At 37.5% G+C, this 23383-nt stretch overlaps 1 protein-coding gene across 5 annotated transcripts in view; it reads left to right on the forward strand.

Annotated features, from left to right (window-relative positions):
* The window catches only part of LOC136828654 (organic cation transporter protein-like), a 106713-nt gene that overhangs the window by 6581 nt on the left and 76749 nt on the right, over nucleotides 1-23383 (forward strand). For all 5 annotated transcript variants that reach the window (XR_010850168.1, XM_067086698.1, XM_067086696.1 and 2 more), the window contains exons 3-5: nucleotides 5775-6018; nucleotides 6950-7053; nucleotides 15613-15767. Coding sequence is in view for 4 of the 5 variants with exons in the window: in XM_067086698.1 (XP_066942799.1) it covers nucleotides 5775-6018; nucleotides 6950-7053; nucleotides 15613-15767 (503 nt within the window). In the remaining variant the exon portion in view is untranslated. The remainder of the gene's footprint in view (nucleotides 1-5774; nucleotides 6019-6949; nucleotides 7054-15612; nucleotides 15768-23383) is intronic.

Below are 23383 nucleotides of genomic sequence, written 5' to 3' on the forward strand. Positions count from 1 at the left end.
TGCTGATTCTTTCTCATGAAGCTTCTTCTGTGGCACAAAAGGAGTTAGACCCTTCTCTGGAACCAATTCAGTGCCAGCTGGATAGTATTTTGGACCTTTTGAAGAAAACTCTTCCATCGAAGACTTCCACGGACCCTTCAACTTTGCCGTTATCATTGGAAGAAGAGGAGACAGTTCAAGACCCTTCTCTGTCAGCATATGTTGCTCTCTTGAAGTTTTACCTTGTGTCATTTCCGGATTACTTCTTAGTCAAGGCTCCTTCGGCGCCACAGTCAACCTTTTTAATGAATAACCCGTCTGAATTCTCCCAGCTCCCGAGGATGGTTTTATCCTTGTCTGCCAGGAAGGCTCTGGAAGATGTGGACCTTTGGCTTTCGGAGAAGAGGATTCAAGGGAAGTCCTTCTGCATTCCCCCTTCACACCTATCTAAGAGACGTTACCAGTCTTATTTTACTGGAGAAGCTCCCTCTCTGGGAGTGGCTGCCTCCTCCCAGGGGGACTTCTCTGCACTGATAGATTCTGCACGAAGGTCCACTTTTGCTGCTGCTAAAGTGATGTTTTCCTGGATGGAAATTGATCACTTATTGAAGAATCTCTAAAAGTCTTCGGAGGTGCAAAGTTTCCTTGACTGGTCAGTTGGGGCATTAGCCAAGAAGATCCAGGATTTTTCTCCACTCAGAAGATTGTTCCTCAGATTGGCTCAGTGTGATCTACTACATGGATAGAGCTATTAGAGATGCCTCCCAGGAATTGGCCTCCCTTTTCACTACGGGACTTTTAAAGAAAAGAGAGCTCTGGTATTCTTTCATTTCCAAGAGTGTTACTGCCTCTCAGAGGTCAGCCCTTCTTTTCTTCCCCCTTGATCGCCATCACCTTTTCCCACAAGCAGTGGTAAATGAAGTTTCTCTTGAACTGCAGAAGAAATCTACCCATGACCTTTTGGCCTGATCCACTAGATGCCCTAAGGATTGGTCCACTTTTTCTGCTAGATCGTCCTCATCCCTTCAGGGACAGCCCTTTCGAGGAGGAAGACAATGCTGTCTGTCTAGACCTTGGGCTGGAGTCTGTTTCTCCTCCCGAGCCATTAAGAAATCTTCTAAACCTGCATCGAAGAAGTGAAGATGCAGTCCTCCATGCCCCTGTGGGTGCCAGGCTCCAACTGTTTTGGGAAAGTTGGAACGCCAAAGGGGCGGAACCATACTGAGAAAAAGCCACCTCTAGTCAACACGCTGATCACCTTGACCACGTACTCTGCAGGTTCAGAGAAGTTTTTAGCTCTGTCAGAGGAGGTCTCAGCACTTCTCAAAAAAGAGGTGATAGAAGTAGTAGAGGACATCGCGTCGATGGGGTTCTACAATCGGCTGTTTGTGGTCCCCAAATCAGTGGGAGGATGGAGACCAGTCCTTGATGTGAGTGCCCTGAATGTTTTCATCAAGAAAAAAAGATTCCAGATGGAAGCAGACCAGTCAGTTCTTGCGTCCATCCGTCGGGGGGATTGGATGATCTCCCTAGATGTGCAAGACATTTATTTTCACATCCAATTCATCCAGCGTCGAGAAAGTTTTTGAGGTTTGTGTACCAGAACAAAGTATATCAATTCGGAGCACTGTGTTTCGGCCTGTCAACAGCACCACAGGTCTTTATAAGAGTTCTTGCCCCCCTGGCAAAGTGGTTATATTTAATAGGCATCAACATCCTTTTATACTTGGACGATTGGCTGATTCGTTCACCCACGGATCTACAATGTATGGAGGACCTTCAGAAAACCCTACTTTTAACCCAAGACTTAGGACTACTAATAAATGTTCAGAAATCTCAGCTGACCCCATCTCAGAGGATTCTCTATTTGGGGATTCAGGCAGGCTCTCGGAGTTTTTGGGCTTTCCCTTCCCTCAAAAGTATAGTCATGCCTGAAAGCAGTGAATCATTTCCTTACTCTAAAGAATTGTTCAGCCAAGTGGATGAGTCTACTGGGCAGTTGTCTTCAATAGAACAATTCATCAGGCTGGGGAGAGTACATTTACAACCTCTACAATTCTTCCTGAAGAGAAACTGGGACAGGAAGACTCAGCCAGACTCATTTGTCTTTCCGATCTCAACAGAAATCAAAGAAGACCTATGGTGGTGGTAGTACGTGGACAGATATGCAGAAGGGAAGTCTCTGCTTCCTCTGAACCCAGTCCTAAACTACTTCTCTGACACATCGGACACAGGTTGGGGAGCCCATCTAAGAGATACAGAGATGTCACAGCACTCTCCATATCAACAACAAGGTGTTAAAAGCACTTCATTTTGGTCCTAGACACTTACAGGAAGAAGTCTGAGGCAGAGTGATAGCAGTTCACTCAGACAATACCACAGCCTTAGCCTACATCAGTCGTCAAGGAGGAACACACTCACATTCGCTCTTCGAAACCACAGTCACTTCCCCTTTGGACAGACCAGACAGGAGCAAAGTCACCTGATTCGTTCAAGGAAAACTCAGTGTGTTGGCAGATGGGTTAAGTCGACTCCACCAAATCTTTCCCATGGAGTGGGCTCTGGACCTTCAAGTATGAGCAGATTTGTGGAAGCTGTGGGGGACACCATTCCTGGACCTCTTCACCATGTACAAGAATCACCGCCTTCCTCTATTCTGCTCCCCTTTTCCGGACCCTCTAGCATGGGCGACATGTGCCCTTCTGCAGGACTGGTCCGATCTGGACTTGTACGCATTTCCCCCATTTAGTCTAATCAGGGAAGTACTAAACAAGCTTCAATCTCACCTGAATGTCAGAATGACCCTCATAGCTCCATTCTAGCCCCAGAAGGAGTGGCTTACGGTTTACAGATGTCCTTGCCCTCCTGGTGGACTATCTGAGGCTCCTTCCCACCATTCCAGAGCTGCTCAGACAGCCTCATTTCAGGAGGTTTCATCAAAACCTCACCACTCTGGTCCTGACAGGGTTTCGACTGTCAAATCCTTACGATCGAAAGGATTTTCAAAGTCTGCAAAGTGGTCCATCTTTAGACTTTGGTGCAGAAGACAAAACATCTCGTCTTCTAAGACGTGTGACGCAGCTAGCAGACTTTCTCCTCTATTCAAGAACCTTCTTAGCCTTCAAGCATAATCCGTCCTTATCTTCTATCCCCAAACTACATACTGGAGATGTAGGTCAGTTTTTGCAATGCACACTCTCCGAGACATTGAAACCACCTACGACAATTGCAGCACCTTAGGGCCCCAGTCTGTAGCAGGTATGATAATGGGGGAGGAAGCCTAGGAGGCAACTTTTCCAGCACCCGTACCACTATAGATATCCAGATCAACTTCTCCACTGCCTCAGGTATGCAAATAAGTTTTCTTCTGAGGGATCAAAGGATGCTGCTTTACATTGTCTTCAGTTCTGTGTCATGCTAATTGGAATATTGCTCACAATTTAAATTTGAAAGAAGTTTTCAATCTTTTGAGCTGGAAATTTCAAAGCTTCCCACCAGGGTTTTACTATGAAATTTGAACATAGTCCTTACAGATTTAACGTTACCTCAGTTTAAGCCTTGGGATAAGGCATCTCTTTAAGAACTTTGAAGACACTTTCTTTGAGCTCTTGCAATGGTAAAAGCTTCAAGCCGTCTTGTATGTGGGCTTTGTTCATGTGGAAACCTCTCTCTTTTCTTTCTTTGTGTAGAGAATAGATGTAGAAGTGAAAGCCCTTCCCAGATTTGTGATGGCCTAATTTAACTGCTTTGGTAGGCAGTGAAGAAATGTCCTTGTTATGTCCAGTTAAAATTCTAAGGGTTTACCTTGACAGACTTAAACATTTAAGAGGAGGATCGAGAATTTATACTGTGGTGTTCGGAGGCCAAACACTCATATATCCAAGAATGCTTGATTAAGTCAGTGCACATGAAGTTGATTTCTGAGCTTTTACTGTTTTTGAAATTAAAGCCTCATGGCATGTGTGCTGTAAGCACATCATTTTATTTCCTTTAAAACCTCTTGCTAGAGAAGGTTGTCAGTGCAGCTCAGAGGAGGTATATATAACTGTTTTTGCCTCACATTATTTGCAAAATGTTCAAATTTAGATGAGATATGTAAAGCCCTTAGCCCTATTGTTGTGGTAGGGACACTTTCTCCTGAAACCAAATGTGAGCGTAACCTTAGTTTCTCTCTCTTATTGTCAGATGTTAGGAAATCCCGCTGCTGAATTTTGGGAGCATGAAGGTACACATTGGTGTATAGGAGCATACCTCCATATCTGAGGGTAGTTGTCTTTAGTTTTGAACTGTCGGTTATGGGCTTTCGACTCTATGAGATAAGAGTCCTTTTACCCCATAAGGATCCTCTGACAAGCCCCTCTATGAGGGCCTTACAACCTGCTGTGGTTCCAATGTCGGCAACAGTATTTATAAGTAAGGATCACACAAATGGCAGGAATGTTTAGAAGCTTTTTCCCCTCATTAAAAAGCTTTGAATTTGCTTGGCTGAACATTATTTCTCTGGCCCTACTAACCCACCATTCTCATTCAATGTGGTAGTCAGCTAACTTAAACAGTAGGTAAGATTCATTCCAAATAATGGTAATTTTCATGATAAAATTAATTATCTGGATAGTTACCTACTGTTAAAGTTAGAAACCCACCCATCTTCCCCACATCTTAATGGGTGGTCATTAAGAATTCTGACAAGAATGTAAACATTCCAGTGCCACCTGGTGGGAAACAGGTGATTACAGAGACCCCTTGCATTGTTAGCCAAGCATTATTCTTTTGTTTGTTTTGATTGCCCATCACACTTAATGGCGCAAAGATTTAAGCTAACTTTAACAGTAGGTAAGTGTCCAAATTATTTTATAATAAAAATTTTCATTTTATTATATAAATGTTTATTATAATGTATAATGTACCTTATAAGTACATAAGTGTTTCAGTTGAGGTGATACACTGCTTTCATAGCCAGTTCTTTACTTTTTGGTACTTTTTTTTTCTTTGTTGGTAAAACATGTACTACGCTGGTCAAGACACCAACCATTCCTTACAGTAGTAACATGATAGAAAATTGGGCTCTTGTAGTAGACTGCCTTTTTCTATGTATAGTGTTTTCCCCTTGCCCACACATGCCCCATAGAGTTGCATTTTATCTACACATTCTCTTCTTTTCTTACCCATGATGACACTAACACTGGACATACCACACATTTTCATGACGCAAACAGTCAGTCAAATTTGGCGTGTTGAATTTGTCAATAAGGGCATATAAAATTCATGAAGAAAACAAGAGCCACAAAATCCTATTAGTTTTCAGGTGAAATGACTCTGGTACCTGGCATCCTGTGATTGAGCAAGGAGATGAAGAATTCTTATGGGAAATAGTCTTATAACAAACTTGGTAAAAGTGAGAGGATTAATGTTGGCACAATTGTAGGAAAAATTAGGGAAGAAGTGTAGACAGTGTATAAATTCTATAAAAATAGTGGTGAGACAAAATGGGGTTGGTATGGTGGTTAAAGATGAAATTACCAGGGATGTGATAGAAACTGGACAAACAAAGGTAAAATGATAAAATGAAAGGAGGTAGTGCATGTGTTTTTGGTGTACTCTCCACATTCAGGGATACCAAGAGAAGAAAAGCAAGAAGTTCAGGAAAAATCAAATATAGTTGAACATCTACCACAGGCTAAGGCTATACTAGTAGGATTAGACTACATTGGCTGCATAGATGTACTCTTATGTTGTAATGTTCATTAATTATCTTTATAGGTTTGATGTGTGACCTAAAAGATTTTCATTGACAGGTGTGCTATCCCTGGTTGTGACAATGCAACATATCCCAGCTATGACAGTGATTTTGTTAACTTCACCATCCCATACCTCAAAGATGGCAGAGAGTTGGATCAGTGTCACCACTATATTAGAGTGAATTCAAGCATAGAGCCAGATACCTGTTTTTCTTCAGATTTTAATATGACTCTGCAAGACACATGCAAGAATGGAAGTGTCTTTGATAACTCAGTTTACTTGTCAACAATTGTTAGTGAGGTGGGTGCTTTATGATTTTTATGTATTTAAATCTTTCAGTTTTATTCATTATTTACTTGAAAACTTTGAAGTTTTTTGAAGTTGATTATCACTACTATATTTTTCACTATTATTATTAGTGAGCTTTTGTGTGTTTTTCAGCAAATTGTCAGTTTATAAATACCTGTTGTGTATGGACAGTTTTCCAATAAAACCATTCCAAAAGATGAAGAATACTTCCCTGGCCAGATTTACATTTGGGACCCTTAGTACCTCATTTCTGTCCGACAAATCACACGTATTTGGTGTTTCTCCCAGACATGTTGAAAGTAATACTCATTTTTATATAAGTAACTTAACAAGTATTTTCTTTAAAACTGGTTTTACTACTTGTAGTGAAGTTTAGATGACTTCAGTACCTCCACTCCCAGTACTAAAGTCAGTGTGACTTGATACCTTTCCTCTCCAACCCCGTAGACATAATTCAGTTTAACTTGCCTGGCTGTGTAGGTGGTTTCAATTTGTGTTCTCACTCCAGAATTAAGCAATTTTTGCTCATTTACGTGGGCTTACCCTTTGCATATAAAGATTGTGGTGAAAAGAAGCATTTTTTGGATATAGAAAATTCTAATCTAATAAGTAAGGTATTATTGTATAATGGTAAACATGTAGTAGAAAGGAACTTGAAAATGAGATCTGAGATCATTAGGAAGATTTTTTGTATTCTTTTTTTACCCTTTTAAATGGTGAGTAACAATACTCCTGAGTCATCCAATCTTCAATTTTTAAGACTTGCTAATAAAAGATTTAAAGATAACATCTTATGCCACTGTGTTTTGTAAAATGTATTTTACCTTCTGTCAAGCTCAGAAATTTGTATTTTTGGAATGTTATATTTTAGGATATGCATATGCTGGATACTCTTAAAATATTCAATTCTTAATTTTTCCAGTTTGACTTAACTTGCCATAATGCATGGGAGGCAAACATGGTACAGACCATCTATTTTGGTGGTATTTTGGTAGGATCGTTGATATCTGGATATATGGGGGACAGGTGAGTTAAACAATTTTTGTCTCTTGAAATAAGCTGTGTGCATCATATTGGAAGGCTGAATTATTTTATACTACCATAAAGAAAGTGTTTTCAATAATTGTCAATGACTTCCAGCAGTGAAAAAAATTTTAGTCTTTCAGACCAATTAAATTTGGCCTCATAAGGAAACTTCAATAAATGACAGATAACAAAGCAAGAATTTTACCAGTTCAGCTCTACATTTCAAAGACATATTTACTCTAATAATGATATAGTGGAAAGGTTTTATTCCGTAGTGTATTTCCTTCATTTATGATCACAGCCAGTGTTACTTGCCCAACAATATACAGTATTTCAAGATTTTTGTCTCATAACAAAGCCATTATTTATGTTAGCCCACTTTTGTTGTCTTGGATGGCCATGGTACTTCATATACAGTTTAACAGGCACAAGACTGTATCAGAGTTGAAATTTGCTAATTTAGGAGCCTCTCCCATCATAGGAGTTCTGTGGATTATATACTCAAGTGTGATTAACTTATATACTGATGAAAATTGCAAACCTTTAGTTATTTGCTTACTGCTGTGCTCTATCTTACAAAAGGCTGGACCACTCAATGTCTTCTTTGCCTGCATGTCCTTGAATAAAGCTTCCTTCCCGTACAACACCTAGAGATGGATGATATCCATCAAGCAGACCAACAGTTGGGAAGGCGTTGGTATTCTCTGATGTACAGTCTTGACATACCTGGCTCTCAAGCACAGGAAATCTGATACTTTTCCCAGAAGAGCAAGGCTTGGAGGTCTTGGTGTTCCATATGATGGATCCCACATTTCAGGATGGCATTTTGGCTTAGGAGGACAACTGTGACACCATGACCCAGCATGACAGTGTTTTTTCAGTGAAGACTCTTGATAGGATTGTTGCATTCAGTTTGGAGTACAACAGGGTCTCCTAAAACCTTCTTTTGGTCAGCTCTTCCATAGTCATGCTTGCCAACAACAGGAGATGCTTGGATGACAAGGCCCTGGCACAAGATGTCCCACATCCTATTCCTCTTCCTTCTATTTAGCCATCAACTTGGGTGTGAACATCACTGATTGTTTCATGAATGCATTCCAAAGCAATTCATTGGCAGAAGGTTGTCATAAATGTGGCTAGCACTTTCTTAGCAAATATAACTAAGGTGCTAGAATTCTCCAAAGCCTAGTATTTTGCAGCTTTTCTTAGATGAATCTTGATACCCTCTCACCTTAGGATCCTCTACATGATGGTTAGTATCAGGTTTTGAAACAAGAGGCAAGGAAGCTGCAACTTGTTCAGTCTTTTTTTGAACCTTTAAGATTACTGTTGGCTGTACAATTTCCTGGAAGATACAGGTAATGGATGTCAGAAAACCAGTTTCAGTTGTGTTGAAACATGCATAGATAACTGGGTGATTCTTCGTTTGTCCAAATAGCAAGGGTTTCCAACTTGGAGCTCTCTGGTTTGTGCTTGCCACACCATTCCAGTATCTGCCAACTCTCACAGCTTTACAGAAAATGGATTAGGCTTTCATTTTTAGTTGACTGTTTGTGACAGTAAGCACTTGATTATCTGGATCATCATTATCCATCACTCGACATTATCCAACACAACCGGACCAGGGACCAAAGATACAAAATATATAAACTTCAAGAAAATTTGAAAAACCACTTCCCAATGGTTGGCAGTGTTGTGCAGCCTAAGGAAAAATGTTGGAAGCACTGACTGCTTACACTTATAAAGAGACTGAGGAAGGGTTTTGGGTGTGTGGGAGGCCTGGAGAGATTTCCAAGGTGTGGGACACCAGATGGTTGAGCACCTTGGAAGAGGAGCAGCAGTAAGGCAGTTTACAAGAACTCACCCAGAGAAATGGTTTTGGAAGGTGTGTGGAGCAGGGATATAGTTTTCCTGGCTGAGAAGGGGGTGGGAATGCAGTGTGGGATGGGTGGGTGGAGAGGGATAGGCAGGCGTTTGACTTTGATAGAGCTTTTTGTATTTTGTGTTTATGTTTGTTTTTCCCCAGTTTTATTAAAGGATCTGCACCGTACAGTAAACCCACCATATTCATGGGGGGGGGGGAGATGCATTCCACACCCTCCCCCCCTCCCCAAATAGTTAAAATCTGCGAATACTTGGAACCACCCATCTAAAAATGCTTATGACTGCCTACCTTGAAAGTTCAGATACCAAATGTATACATAGAGTATCATCCTACATCAAATATACATTAAATTATTATCCCATTACTGTATTAATCTTTGAAATTATATTTCAAAGTCATCTTAAACATTAGTACCCTTAAAAATATAGACATATGTACTTACAACCCTTCCAGCCAAATCAGAAAGAGAGAGTGAGTTACCACTATGACAAATTCTGCCAGCCTTGTACTTGAAGGGCAAAAGAGTGAGAGAGAGTTTATCTTTTTCATCTTTTGAGGAATGTTAATCCATTTCTCTTTACAAAATTTGTTATCTTTTTCTGAGAGAGAGAGAGAGAAGGGCTGAACTAAGTATCTACTTATCTATCTATCTATTTATTTCTCACAATCTGTCCTTTGGTGAGAGAGAGAGAAAGGGAGGAAGTAAAAAGAGAAATTGATTTCATCACATTGTGGCAACATCTAGAGTAATTTGACATATTTGACATGTTCACCCTCCCCCTGAGCTGGAAAACTCGGGAAGAGATCGTGTTTAAAATTTGTTTGATTAAAATTTTTCTTTCTTACCTTACTATAAAAATGCATAAATGTAGTAATTACAGTATATTATTATTATTATTATTATTATTATTTGAAAAATAGTACTTATTAGGTAAATCATTTATTTATCCTACAAAACAATTACACATACCATAAAAATCTTTTCAGAGAGAGAGAGAGAGAGAGAGAGAGAGAGAGAGAGAGAGAGAGAGAGAGAGAGAGATTGATTTTTTCAGTACAGGTAGAGAGAGAGACTTACGACGAGCATTAGGTTCTGACAGAGCAGTCGTAAGAGTCGATCTCGTCAGAAGTCGATCTCATGTCGTAAGTCGACCAACCACATATGTACATGTATTCTGTACCTACCGTATATTATCCATCATACATTATATCCTAAGTATGACTAGCCTACATATACATTTTATATTATCCCAAAAATGTGCATGTATAGTACCTATTATTATGTTTAGCATATGAAATCTTATCATGCTTGAACTCCTTGATTAATACTTACTTTTATTACTGTATTTAACATTTTTATTGTAGGCATTTAAACCATCTGTCTGGTCTGTTTACATTTTCTTATCTGCCATTTGCATTGCCAATTGGCTACACGTATGACGTATTATGTACTTTTATTTATTTATAGGTTTGAATTAAATACATACCGTATTTGACGGCGTATAAGATGCACTTTTTTAATAAAAAAATGGCCTAAAAAAATCCCCCTGCATCCTATGTACATAATGTAGGCTCAGAATTTAAGAATTTTGGCCGAAATTATACATGAAACATCACGTAGATGTTGTAGCCTAGCCTAACATTCGGTGTTATCCTAATAACCTATTAAAAAACAAAGTTTATTATAATTATTTATCATTACCACACTTACCATCACCACAATTACTACTGCTAGTATTATAATCAATATCTACGTTGTTATTATCGATATTTTCAGTAAAATGTCTTAATATCATTATCGCCATCTAGAGCGGATCGCCACATTCCACATTTACATACTTACAGTACGTGTGCTGCCACCTATTGTTGATTATCTTGAGAGCTTTATGGATAACGAGGCTTCGTTCAGTTGGTAGTTGGCAATTCCTGCTAACATTCTCTTTACGCATAACAACATGGCTTCGATCAATTGGTGGTTGACAATTCCTGCTACCATTCTCTTTAGGCATAATAACAAGGCTTCGTTGAGTTGATACTTCGTAACTCGTGCTAGCATTCTCTTTTAAAAATAATAACATGGCTTTGTTCAGTTGCTCACGAGACTGGAGCCGTTACATAGGAAACATTTTTATTTATTGGATTTTACCCCTTGATTGCATACTTTTATAATATATAATGGATATATATAACATATATTACCGTAGGTAACATCTTTATTAATGTTTTTGTTGATTCTGCTGGTAAGAAACAATGTTTACAAATGAATGTGTTGCAATCTATTGGTAAACCTATGAGGTAGCTTTCAGCAGCAGACGAAACATTCGATCGTAGTAAATGGCTGATTGTATAATACATATTTTGATAAATATAAATATGGTAAATAACTTCTTTATTAATGTTTTTGTTGATTCTGTTGGTAAGAAACAATATGCATATGATAACCTAATACTACAGTTTTTACTTACCAAAATCATATGAGCATAGGCTAGGAAACCTTATTTTTTTTTCCCTCAATGTCCTGCTGAAATTGGGGTGCGTCCTATGCAGATATGCGTCTTATAAGCCATCAAATACGGTAATTTGTTATTACATTTGATTTATTTGCAAAAAATAGAAATACAAAATACATTATAAAAATATGAATCTTTTACCATTTTCGAACGACACAAACACACTGAACGCTGCCGAAAGCTGAGCATCTTTCGGATATGAGCGTGCTGCCGGTAGCGGGAAAAAGTATCGTATGCGCTCGACGTATTTTAGCAAAATATAAAATTAAATATTATATATTATTATATTGTCGTAGCCGTCGTAAAGTCGGTCGGTCGTAAGTCGCATAGGTCGTAAGTCGACGACTACCTGTGTATCCTTCATAGTGGTATTTGACCAGTAAGTTTGCAACACTAACCACCCAACCCTTGCTGTCAGGTTACTTGACATATCTGACAGGTTCACCCTCCTCCCTCTCTCCAAGTCTTACAGCAAAAGATTAGGGGTCAATATGTATTCCTTAAAATTTTACATAATTTATAAACTAAAATCTTTATCATTCACTATAGCATTTTCTTTAATGAATTGATATTATTGCTGTTTACATTAATATTGATATTTGAAAATTAGTAAATCATTTATTTATCATACAAAACAAACAAACATACATCTCAGTAAGAGAGAGAGAGTGAGAGAGAATTATTTTTATTATTTGTTATTATTTAATCTTATTAAACTTAATATTAATATTTGAAAATTAGTATTGTAAATCATTATTTTATCATAAAATGTATATGTAGATACAGTTCAGTATTTAGTCGCAAAAATAGTATGAAAATACAGAATATTGCTCTACGAAAAAATCCGAGAATGGGTGAGTTTCTCTCAAATAATTTATAGATAGGTTTCACAGGAAATTCCGCGAATCGCTGAGTCTGCGAATTGTGAGAACGCGAATATCGGGAGTTTATTGTACTGTACATATCTTGTGGTGAAATACATCAAGCACAAAGCAAAATAAAGAGAGAGAGAGAGAGAGAGAGAGAATAACAACTAAGGTATCACATATGTTAAAGCCTATAAGATACTCACTCATAACTTTTTTCATTTTACAGCTCTCATTTTTATATTCACAGCGTAAAAGATGAAAAACAATCAAATTTACTACCCAAAAGAGATAAATGCATTTCATATCCTGTAGGGTGTGTGTATGCAGTACATAAGCACACACTCCTTTGCTTTGGTTGATGGCATCAAGACAAGTTATAAATAACAGAATATGTTGCCAACATCTACAGATTTGCATTTTAAATATTTTTAATTAGAGTTGAAATATGAAGTGGTAAAATATTCTCTTATGTGCTGTTATGGTATGTATGATAATCATACTTGAATCAACTAAACTTGTAATGAAATACTGTAAATCAAGCAAAGCAAAAAAAAAAGGCAACACATGATACTGAGCTAAGGAGAACACAGTGCAGAAGAGGTCTGTAGAGAGATTCTTGTTTAGTTAAAAGCATGACATCATTTAACATGTCATGAAATGTCACTTTATCGCTTTTTATGGCTGATATGGATATGTTATCAGTTTAGTAGCATATGGTATAAGGTGCATCATGTGTGTCATAAACATATCATATGCTGATTGGCTACATCCAAAAAGTATCAGTGCACTTGGTAATAAAGGTTGTTTTCCCTCTTTGTACAGTCATGAGCAATGAGTTGTTTGTTTGAACTGTTCGCAAGTGCATTGCTTTCACAGTGCTGTATCCCAAGCACATGACTTACATTGCGGTGCTTGCAGCATTGCAGATCTTGCTGGTGTTGTATATGGTGCTGTGTATTTTTTGTATGGCCCCACCTCATTGTAGAAATTGTTGGGAGAATGGAGGCAGGTTGGTTTAGGTCACATATCATGGAGGAGTATGGTATTGCACGGTATACCTTGCATGATATCAAGACTTCCCAGGACAAAGTTGGCCTTGGTCTGGTTTCATAAGCAAATGGTGGCTGGAAAGCATATTGGCAGTGCTGAGATGAAGGTCTGCAGCTGTGAAGTTTGCAGGCCTGCATAGGATTGCAGACTTTATGGTGTCCAAGGGTTGGCTTTTTTTATTTAAGAGATTTGAAATGAGCTGCCTAATGAGAAGACTCTGGCAAAGTTTTGGATGCTTCTGAGAAGGAGACAGAGGATTTTCAGCTGATGGGAATTCCTTTTATGGATGTTGATGTGCTAAATTAGGTTCATTCAGTGAGGAATCTGATATCTATTTGCCTCCTGTAGATGACCAGGACCCTCTAGACATAAAGGAGGTACAGGATCTTGATGTGGTGTTGGAGGAGGGGGAGGAGGAAGAGGATTTGTAAACATCCTTAAAAGTTTTTCAAAAGATAGCTAGTGCCAAGCATTTTTGACACCGCACACAGGTAAGTGAGAGAGGAAAATTTGTTTTATTACAGTATTAGTGTTTAAGCAAAATTAGGAAAATAAAGGTGACACTTTTATCCATAAATGAAGCTGCATCAGCTGCCTTCAATTTGTACAGTATAGAGTTTTCTCTATCTTTCTTATCACAGATATTTCAGGGTTACTACATTCTGCCAATAGCTTGCTTATGTTTGTCTTTCTTGGAGAGGAAAGCGGTTGCAAAGTTGGGTGTTTTATTTCGGATGAATACACTGTATCAGTTACAGGGTAACAGTGATGGTAACTGAAAATCGGAGTTCATCTTCCATGGAGTTGTCCTTCTTCAGGAGAGAATCTTTGTCACTGACAAAGATTTTCTTCTGAAGAACAACTCCACAGAGGATGAACTCCAGATTTCAGTTACCACCATTGTTACTCTTTAACTAATATAGTGTATTCGTTCATTGACAAATATTGACGAGTTACTGTCAGAATGGAGCAACTCTGAAAAATCAGTGACCAGAAAGATAATGAAAACTATACAAACTGAATGTAGCTGATGTAGCTATCACCTTCAGTACTAAAGTTTTCAGTTTCAAGTGTTATGGTGGTTGTTCACAAGCATATTTAGTGTTTACGGTCATGTGGTATTGACAAGGTAGGGATAGGAAGGGTACAGAGTCAGCCTTAACACCCATAGTTTTTTTACTTACCCTTATCATGATTTTGCCCTTATCCGACGGGGCCTGGGCTCTATTAATCTAGATAATTGAAAGGTTACTTGTATAATGGAGAGGTAAGAAGATTACAAATAAACTAAAGGCATTTTCATGTGTATATTTTGTATTATCCAAGTAGTCCGGTAAGTAGGCTAAGGTTATTAGATCTCTCTCTCTCTCTCTCTCTCTCTCTCTCTCTCTCTCTCTCTCTCTCTCTCTCTCTCTCTCTCTCTCTCTCTCTCTCTCTCTCTCTCTTATGCAATACAATACTCTTGTACTTAATACAGTACAGTAATGTAGTCTTACATTTTTCAATCTGCATATGTATGTGTGTAAGCACTTACATTGTTTACTCCTTTTCTCTTTCTCTTTTTATTGCATATGTTAATTAAGATTTGATGCAGTCTTTGTTACTCAGCAGCTTTTGTTACTGGGAGGGGCAGACCCCTGAGCTGTCTGTTGAGTTTAGGTGCCACTGCACAAGTAATTAAGCTGACCTGGCATTAGTGGAAAAGGTAAAAGGCCTTATATGTTTTGGGGTTCCACACATTCTTGTCACACATTCTTGTGACACTGGAAGAGCAGTTTTTAATAATTTTGCATGGTGTAAAAACATTAACATGCTTATTACTTTTCATCAAATATTTTTGTATGGTAATATGTTTTAACTTTTAGTAACTTAATTTCTGATTTTGACCTTTTAATTATTTTAACTTATTACAGTAAGTTTCAGAATGACACCAAAACCAGTATCTTAGTATGAAAATCTATCAGCTGAAAATGTCATTTGGTCCCTATGTGGTCACCAATACCTCACTGTGCTCTGAGATAGACATGATTTGTTATGGCTCAGTAGCTCATGGGATTAAGAACAAACCATTTGGGCAAGTTGTATGAGTGTCTAGAATTGCCACTTAGTGGTGCCTTTCAAGTTTATTACCATTTTTCTTTGCTTAGCCCTAAATGTGATCATCTTAATGTAATCACCAAATTTTCATTTTTAACGTTGTCCATAAATTCAGTCACATCTTTCACTAACAACAATTATTTCTCAGGTTGGGCCGTATTCTGACATTTACAATTGGCATTGTAGGGATGGCATCCTTTGGCGTAACAGCTGCGCTCGTCTCTTCACTACCTGGTCTAAATTTTACTAGATTCATGAGTGCAGTCATGGCCACAGCGGTGTTTCAGACATCATTCATTTTAGGTGAGTGAGCAATGAATAAATTATACATTCACTGCATGTGAAATCTATATATATGTACTGTAAACAGCATACATATTCTGTAAATGGAGTGTGAACAGGAGTGGGGAGAGCACTCCCGGTCACCTCTAGGTCCAGGTGGGGTGCCAACCGATAAGGTCAGACACTCAACACCGAGGGACAAACCAATCAGTGCAGAGGGAGGGGATGTAGGCTACAGCACAAAATAAGGATAAAGTGCTCTCAAGCCTTGGTAAGTTAACAAACCTTGAAAACGAACCAAGGGGGGAGAGAGCAAAGGGATTGGGTAAAAGGGGAAGAAGGGGTTTCTCGATACAATAAATTATAGTTGGTAAGCAACCCAAAGAAGGATTGAACTAGGATAGGCTACGCAATTAAACCCTCGCTATTCCAGCTTAACCTATCAGGAACATTAGCCTAAGTGAAAAGCCAAACAGGAGAGGGTGGACGTGGGCTATATACCCAAGCCAAAACCAAACAAAGGGAAGCACCAGACATAAAACTCATACGTACAGATCGAGATCGCAGACATGAAACTCATACGTACAGACCGAGATCGCCCCCCCTTAACGTTTTTTCCCCGAAGGGAAAAAAGGCTATAGCCTATCCCTAGGCTAACCTAACTGTGGCGATGCAAAGGAAGGAGGCCTAGGAGAGGGATGAAGGCTAACTAACCAACCCAAAATAAATGTATAATATAACAGAAAATTACTAAAAGGTACATGTAGGAGGATAGGCAGGCCCAACACGACATGAACGTGAAGGGAAAAGGCCGACCTCCAGTTATATGAAAGTATCCAAAATAATCAACAAAATTCAAAAGCCTCCGAGCACAAGGTCAAATGAAAGAGAATAATCTTAAATGTACCAATGAAAATCATGTTCCCATAAGCTTAGAGAAGTGAGAGTCTAAAGTAAGGCAAAATAAAGCCATAATAATAAGCGAATAGGCCCGAGTGGAAAACACGTAGCCTAAACAGCAAGACCGCACTTGACCAGCAAGGGAACACAAAATTCAGAAAATTTACTAAATTGCAAAAACAAAGCAAAAAACCGTAACAGTACTAATGAAAATAAGATTCCCAGAAGCTAAGAGAAGTGAGGGACAAAATTAAGGCATAATAAAGCCATGACAATAAGCGAATAGGCCCGAGGGGGAAGCTCGTAGCCTAAACGCCAAACTACACTTCTCGTAGTAAATGGGCACAGAACAAACATAAAAATAATCAAACCCACTTAAATAGGAATCACAAATTGGGAATATATCCCAAACAAGAAAAATTACAAATAAATTACACAAAACAAACATGCCAACCCAAGACCAAGAGAGGTCAAGAGTCGCCGAGAGAGGAGATCGAGACGGGCGTTGTAAATTCCTTTAATTATTAAACTGAAGGAAAATAAGGAGCCTCAATCGCCTAAAAAACAACAAAACACTGGTACTCAAGATGTTGAAGAAGAACCTTGTGAGGATGCCATAATAGGATGCCATAATAGCGCAACAAAGACACAAAATAAGGAGCACAACGAAATTACGTGTGAACGAAATCGCGTGCTAAAATGGAATGCGGCTAGTATTGCCTTGTGTACAGTCCGCGAGTAGTGCATGGGCTTGTATCGGCACCTCTCTCGTTGGGACTTTTGACATTGGGAATCTTTATAGGGCAGGGTCCCGTGATTGTGACAATCTCACCCTTTACCATACACGACTCCATTTCTTGGAGCTCGCTGTGGTGGTAGTAACCCCAGCTTTACATTTAGCTTTTCTCTGGTATCTAGCAACGGAATTACCTAGAAATAAGTGCTGAATGGACTTTTTTCACCGGGTACACAAAAGAGAAATATATGACACGGGACCCGATCCAGAAATATATATATATATATATATATATATATATATATATATATATATATATATATATATATATATATATATATATATATATATATATATATATATATATATATATATATATATATATATATATATATATATATATGTATATATATATATATATATGTGTATTATGATGACTTTGAAATATTAATGTATTTTAGGATGACAGCAGTAGAGAATATCTATTTATGTGGGTAGTTCATTGGAATTATCAGAGAACACACAGCTGGATATCCCATTCTCTAAAAGCACTTTAACCCTTAAACGCCTGATGGACGTTTTAAACGTTGTCAAAAATTGTCTGTCGAATGCCGAGTGGACGTTGCAAACGTCGACTGAAAATGCTTTTTTAAATATTCGCGGAAAAATAATTATAGGCCTAGTTTGCGGAAGATTTCAAATCACGCGCGCTTTGGCGGATGCTGGGAGTTCACGGATCCAGGTGTTGTGTTGTTTTTGAGCGTCACCCAGACGCCGCATGCGCGAATTCCTCCTACTCACGCCAGATAGCATCAGCGCCGGACCTTCGGAAGCGATATTTTGACGCAGAGCGTGTTTTGCAGAACTTTGGCGAGTGTTTGCGTATTAGTGCTGCAACAGGACGTTTGTAGATATGTCACAAAGGCGTCAGGACCGTGAAAGGCGCATACTGCCTGTCGGAAGTGAGCGTGTGAGGCGAGTTTTAGACTGGGATGCTGGAGAAGGACCCAGCAACCAAAGTGAATTTTAACATTTGGTCAACTTTGACTCGACTGAAATGATCGAAAAACGCATCCGTAAGCCATAATTATTACATTCGAGTAACAATCAATCATTTACCTTCATTTTGCAACAAACAGAAAGTCTCTAGCACAATATTTAGAATTTTGGTGAATTTTTGAAAAAAAAATTTTCCTCCGCTCCGCACGCTCGAACTCCGCTGAAAATCCTGTCATTTCTTGCATCAGCTTGCCGTAATTTTTTCGCCATTTCATATTATTCGTTACATAAAGTGTTATACATCAAAATGTGCGCAATTTCATCTAGAATACAACAAAAAATATATCATTCCTTTAGCTCTTTACAGTGTTTTAATATTTACATCGAAATCACGATAACTGACAAAATTTTAACATTTGGTCAACTTTGACTCGACCAAAATGATCGAAAAACGCATCCGTAAGCCATAATTATTACATTTGAGTAACAATCAATCATTTACCTTCATTTTGCAACAAACGGAAAGTCTCTAGCACAATATTTAGAATTTTGGTGAATTTTTGAAAAAGAAATTTTCCTCCGCTCCACGCGCGCGAACTCCGCTGAAAATCCTGTCATTTCTTGCGTCAGCTTGCCATAATTTTTTCGTCGTTTCATATTATTCGTTACATAAAGTGTTATACGTCAAAATGTGTGCAATTTCATGTAGAATACAACAAAAATATATCATTCCTTTAGCTCTTCACAGTTTTTTAATATTTACATCGAAATCACGATAACTGACAAAATTTTAACATTCGGTCAACTTTGATTCGACCGAAATGATTGAAAAACGCATCTGTAAGCCATAATTATTACATTCGAGTAACAATCAATCATTTATCTTCATTTTGCAACAAATGGAAAGTCTCTAGCACATTATTTAGATTTTTGGTGAATTTTTGAAAAAAAAAAATTTTCCTTCGCTCCCATACAGCACTCCGCTGAAAATCCTGTCATTTCTTGCGTCAGCTTGCCGTGATTTTTCGCCGTTTCATATTATTCGTTACATAAAGTGTTATACATCAAAATGTGCGCAATTTCATGTAGAATACAACAAAAAATATGTCATTCCTTTAGCTCTTCACAGTTTTTTAATATTTTTGCCGAAATCACGATAACTGACAAAATTTTAACATTCGGTCAACTTTGATTCGACCAAAATGATCGAAAAACGCATCCGTAAGCCATAATTATTACATTCGAGTAACAATCAATCATTTACCTTCATTTTGCAACAAACGGAAAGTCTCTAGCACATTATTTAGATTTTTGGTGAATTATTGAAAAAAATTTTCCTTAAAATCCGCGCCGACTCCGCTGAAAATCCTGTCATTTCTTGCATCAGCTTGCCGTAATTTTTTCGCCGTTTCATATTATTCGTTACATAAAGTGTTATACATCAAAATGTGCGCCATTTCATGTAGAATACAACAAAAAATATGTCATTCCTTTAGCTCTTCACAATTTTTAATATTTTCATCGAAATCACGATAACTGACAAAATTTTAACATTCGGTCAACTTTGACTCGACCGAAATGATCAAAAACGCATCCGTAAGCCAAAATTATTACATTCGAGTAACAATCAATCATTTACCTTCATTTTGCAACAAATGGAAAGTCTCTAGCACAATATGTAGATTTTTGGTGAATTTTTGAATTTTTTGAAAAGAAATTTTTGCTTTAATCGTTTTACAATCTGTTATATACAAAATCATCGCAATTTAGTGTACTACAACTAAAAATCCTGTCATTTTTTACAGTCAGCTTGCTGTAATTTTTTTTTTCGCTGCCATTTCATATTATTCGTTACGTAAAGTGTTATACATCAAAATGTGCATAATTTCATGTAGAATACAACAAAAAATATCATTCCTTTAGCTCTTCACAGTTTTTTTATATTTACATCGAAATAACGATAAATAGAAAAAAATGTAAATCAACCTTCGTAATCAACTTTAACTCGATCGAAATGGTTCAAAAATGGAATTGTGAGCTAAAAACTTACAGCCTAGTAATATTCAATCAATTTCCTTCATTTTGGCACAATTGGAAATTCTCTAGCACAATATTTTGATTTTTGGTGAATTTGTTAAAAAACTTTTTTACGTCCGTCGATGTTTAAATATAATTCATGCATCATTTGTGATAATATTTTCTCTGTGTTGCTTTAATCGTTTTACAATCTGTTATATACCAAAATCATCGCAATTTAGTGTACAATACAACTAAAAAAATTAACTCATTAGCTTCAACCGTTTTCCTTACAGCAAAACAATGATTTGTATACAATTATATACGAGTTTTTTTTTTCAAATTTTATATTGGCTGTCATATATTCCAATATTTATATATGATAATGATATTTTTTTATTTCTGATGGTTGCATACTAAACTTCAGGCAATGAGAAAAAAGGAGCCAAAAATGAACTCTTAATCTTGAAAACTAAGGTAGCTGTGATTTTTGAAAAACTTTTTTTTGTAAACGCTTCAGCGCTACCTCTCGGAGGCCGCCAGCATACGGGAGACGTTTTCAGTATTGTCCCCTGAAAATAGGGCTTTTTAGCCAAATGAGTTTTGAAGGCGTTAAAGGGTTAATTGAACTGATTAAATTATGTGTGAAAGAATGTAAATTTGAATTTAATGGTAAATTTTACTCTCAAAATTTTGATATGGCAATGGGAAACCCTCTATCCCCAGTGTTAAGTAACATATATATGGAATTTTTTAAAAAGAAAACATTAAACAACATAATTCCACGCAATGTAATATGGTATAGTATGTTGACGACATAATTTGTGTATGGCCAGGAACGAAGATGTAAATAACTTTTTTGCCAATTAAATCAATTAGTACCATCAATTAAATTCACTATGGAAATGGAAAATGATGGGTGCTTACCCTTTTTATATGTTCTCATATGAAGAAATAGTAATGGGTTTAAATATATTGTGTATAGAAAACCTAATATTTCTTCCTGTGTGCATTTCTATTCCGGACAAAGCAGTGTTTTCATCAATGTTTTTAAGAGCATTACTTGTATGTAGCCCTGAATATATTGATGAGGAAATAGATAAGATTAGGAATACAGGCAAGAAATTGAAATATCCTGAAAGTCTATTAAACAATGCATTAGAAGTGGCAAAAAAGACTATGTATCAAAACCAAAAAGAACCTTATAACACAAAAAATTTGCTTGTACTGCCTTATGATAATAATATGAAAGAATGTCACATTTAAGGACAATAAAACAATGAAACATGTACTTATCAAGAACTCCCCCGACAATACTAAAGGGTATGTATATAAAATTCCATGCAAGTCTTGTGACAACTTTTATATTGGCCAAACGGGTAAAGCACTGGAAAATAGAATTAAACAGCATAAAAAATTTATGAGGTATGCACAGGGGGACTGTGGTATTTTTGCATATGTTATTGAGAACAATCATGTTATCAACTGGGAAGGGGCAAAAAGGATTGTATATTCTAATAATGCACTGGAAAGGAATATCATTGAATCTAGCTTATAAAAGAAAGTTACAGCCGCAATATGAATATCAGTCGGGGGATGTATATACTTGATCCTTTAATATCAAAAGAAATTTATGAATTGTTTAAATTTTAAGGTAGGCAGTAGAGATGTATGGAAATAAGATTATCATATTTTATTTGTAAACACAGTACAGGGGCAGCAGTACTAATGAGTTTTCCAAACCCTGCCTCTCTGACACCTGTCAGGTGTGGATCTGATGTCGTCTATGGTCGGTATGTCTATCAGTATTGTCCCCTGAGAGTATATGAGCATATTGTGATTTTTAGCCAAATGAGTTTTGAAGGCCACTCCTACCTTGACACTGGCCTGTGGGTGGATATGTAGTCTTTAACGGTTGTATATGTTTGTCAGTACTGTTCCTGTAATATATATATTTGTGAATAATATATATATATATATATATATATATATATATATATATATATATATATATATATATATATATATATATATATATATATATATATATATATATATATATATATATATATATATATATATATATATATATATATATATATATATATATATATATATATATATATATATATATATATATATATATATATATATATATATATATACTTAACATCATTTCAAAGTCTTCTAACAGCACAGCAAAAATATGAAAGTTCTTCAGTTCTCCCTCAAGGCCAACTGGGACAGGAAAGCACAGCTGGCCACCTACGTGTTTCCAATCACCCTGGAAATAAAATCGGACCTGCGATGGTGGCTGTCCAAAGAGAGACTTTCAAAGGGAAAGTCCCTTCATCCTGTGAGCCCCGACCTAGATTTTTACTCAAATACCTCGGACCTAGGCTCGGGAGCCCTTCTGGGGAGCCAGAAAGTTTCTGGGATGGGTCCCCAGAACAACAGTCTTCACATGAACATCAGAGAGCTAAAAGTGGTTCACTTAGGATTTCAGTTTTTCTCAACCATGGTCTGCAACAAGACAGTGGTAGTTCATGCAAACAATACCACGGCCTTAACATACACTCAAAAACAAGGCGGCACTCATTCCTTTTCTCTCTGCCAGGCAGCAAGAAATCATCTCCTGTGGACAGATCAAAATCAAGTGATGGTCACTCAACTTATTCAGGGAAAACTAAAAATTTTGGCAGATGAGCTGAGCCGTCAGAAGCAGGTCCTTTCCACTGAGTGGACCTTGGATCCCCTGGTCTGTCTGGATCTTTGGAAACTACGGGCAGGCCCACACTAGACCTGTTTGCCACTTCAAGGAACCATCGCCTTCCTCTCTTTTGTTTTCCAGGCCCAGACCTCTGGCTTGGGCAGCAGACGCCATGCTGCAAGATGTCCAATCTGGATCTTTACGCTTTTCCGCCCTTCAACATCATCAGGGAGGTGTTGAACAAATTTTGACCTCATGGCAATGTAACTGTGACTC

Source organism: Macrobrachium rosenbergii, chromosome 43 (genome assembly GCF_040412425.1).
Source record: "Macrobrachium rosenbergii isolate ZJJX-2024 chromosome 43, ASM4041242v1, whole genome shotgun sequence".
In the NCBI taxonomy this organism is placed as follows: Eukaryota; Metazoa; Arthropoda; class Malacostraca; order Decapoda; family Palaemonidae; genus Macrobrachium; species Macrobrachium rosenbergii.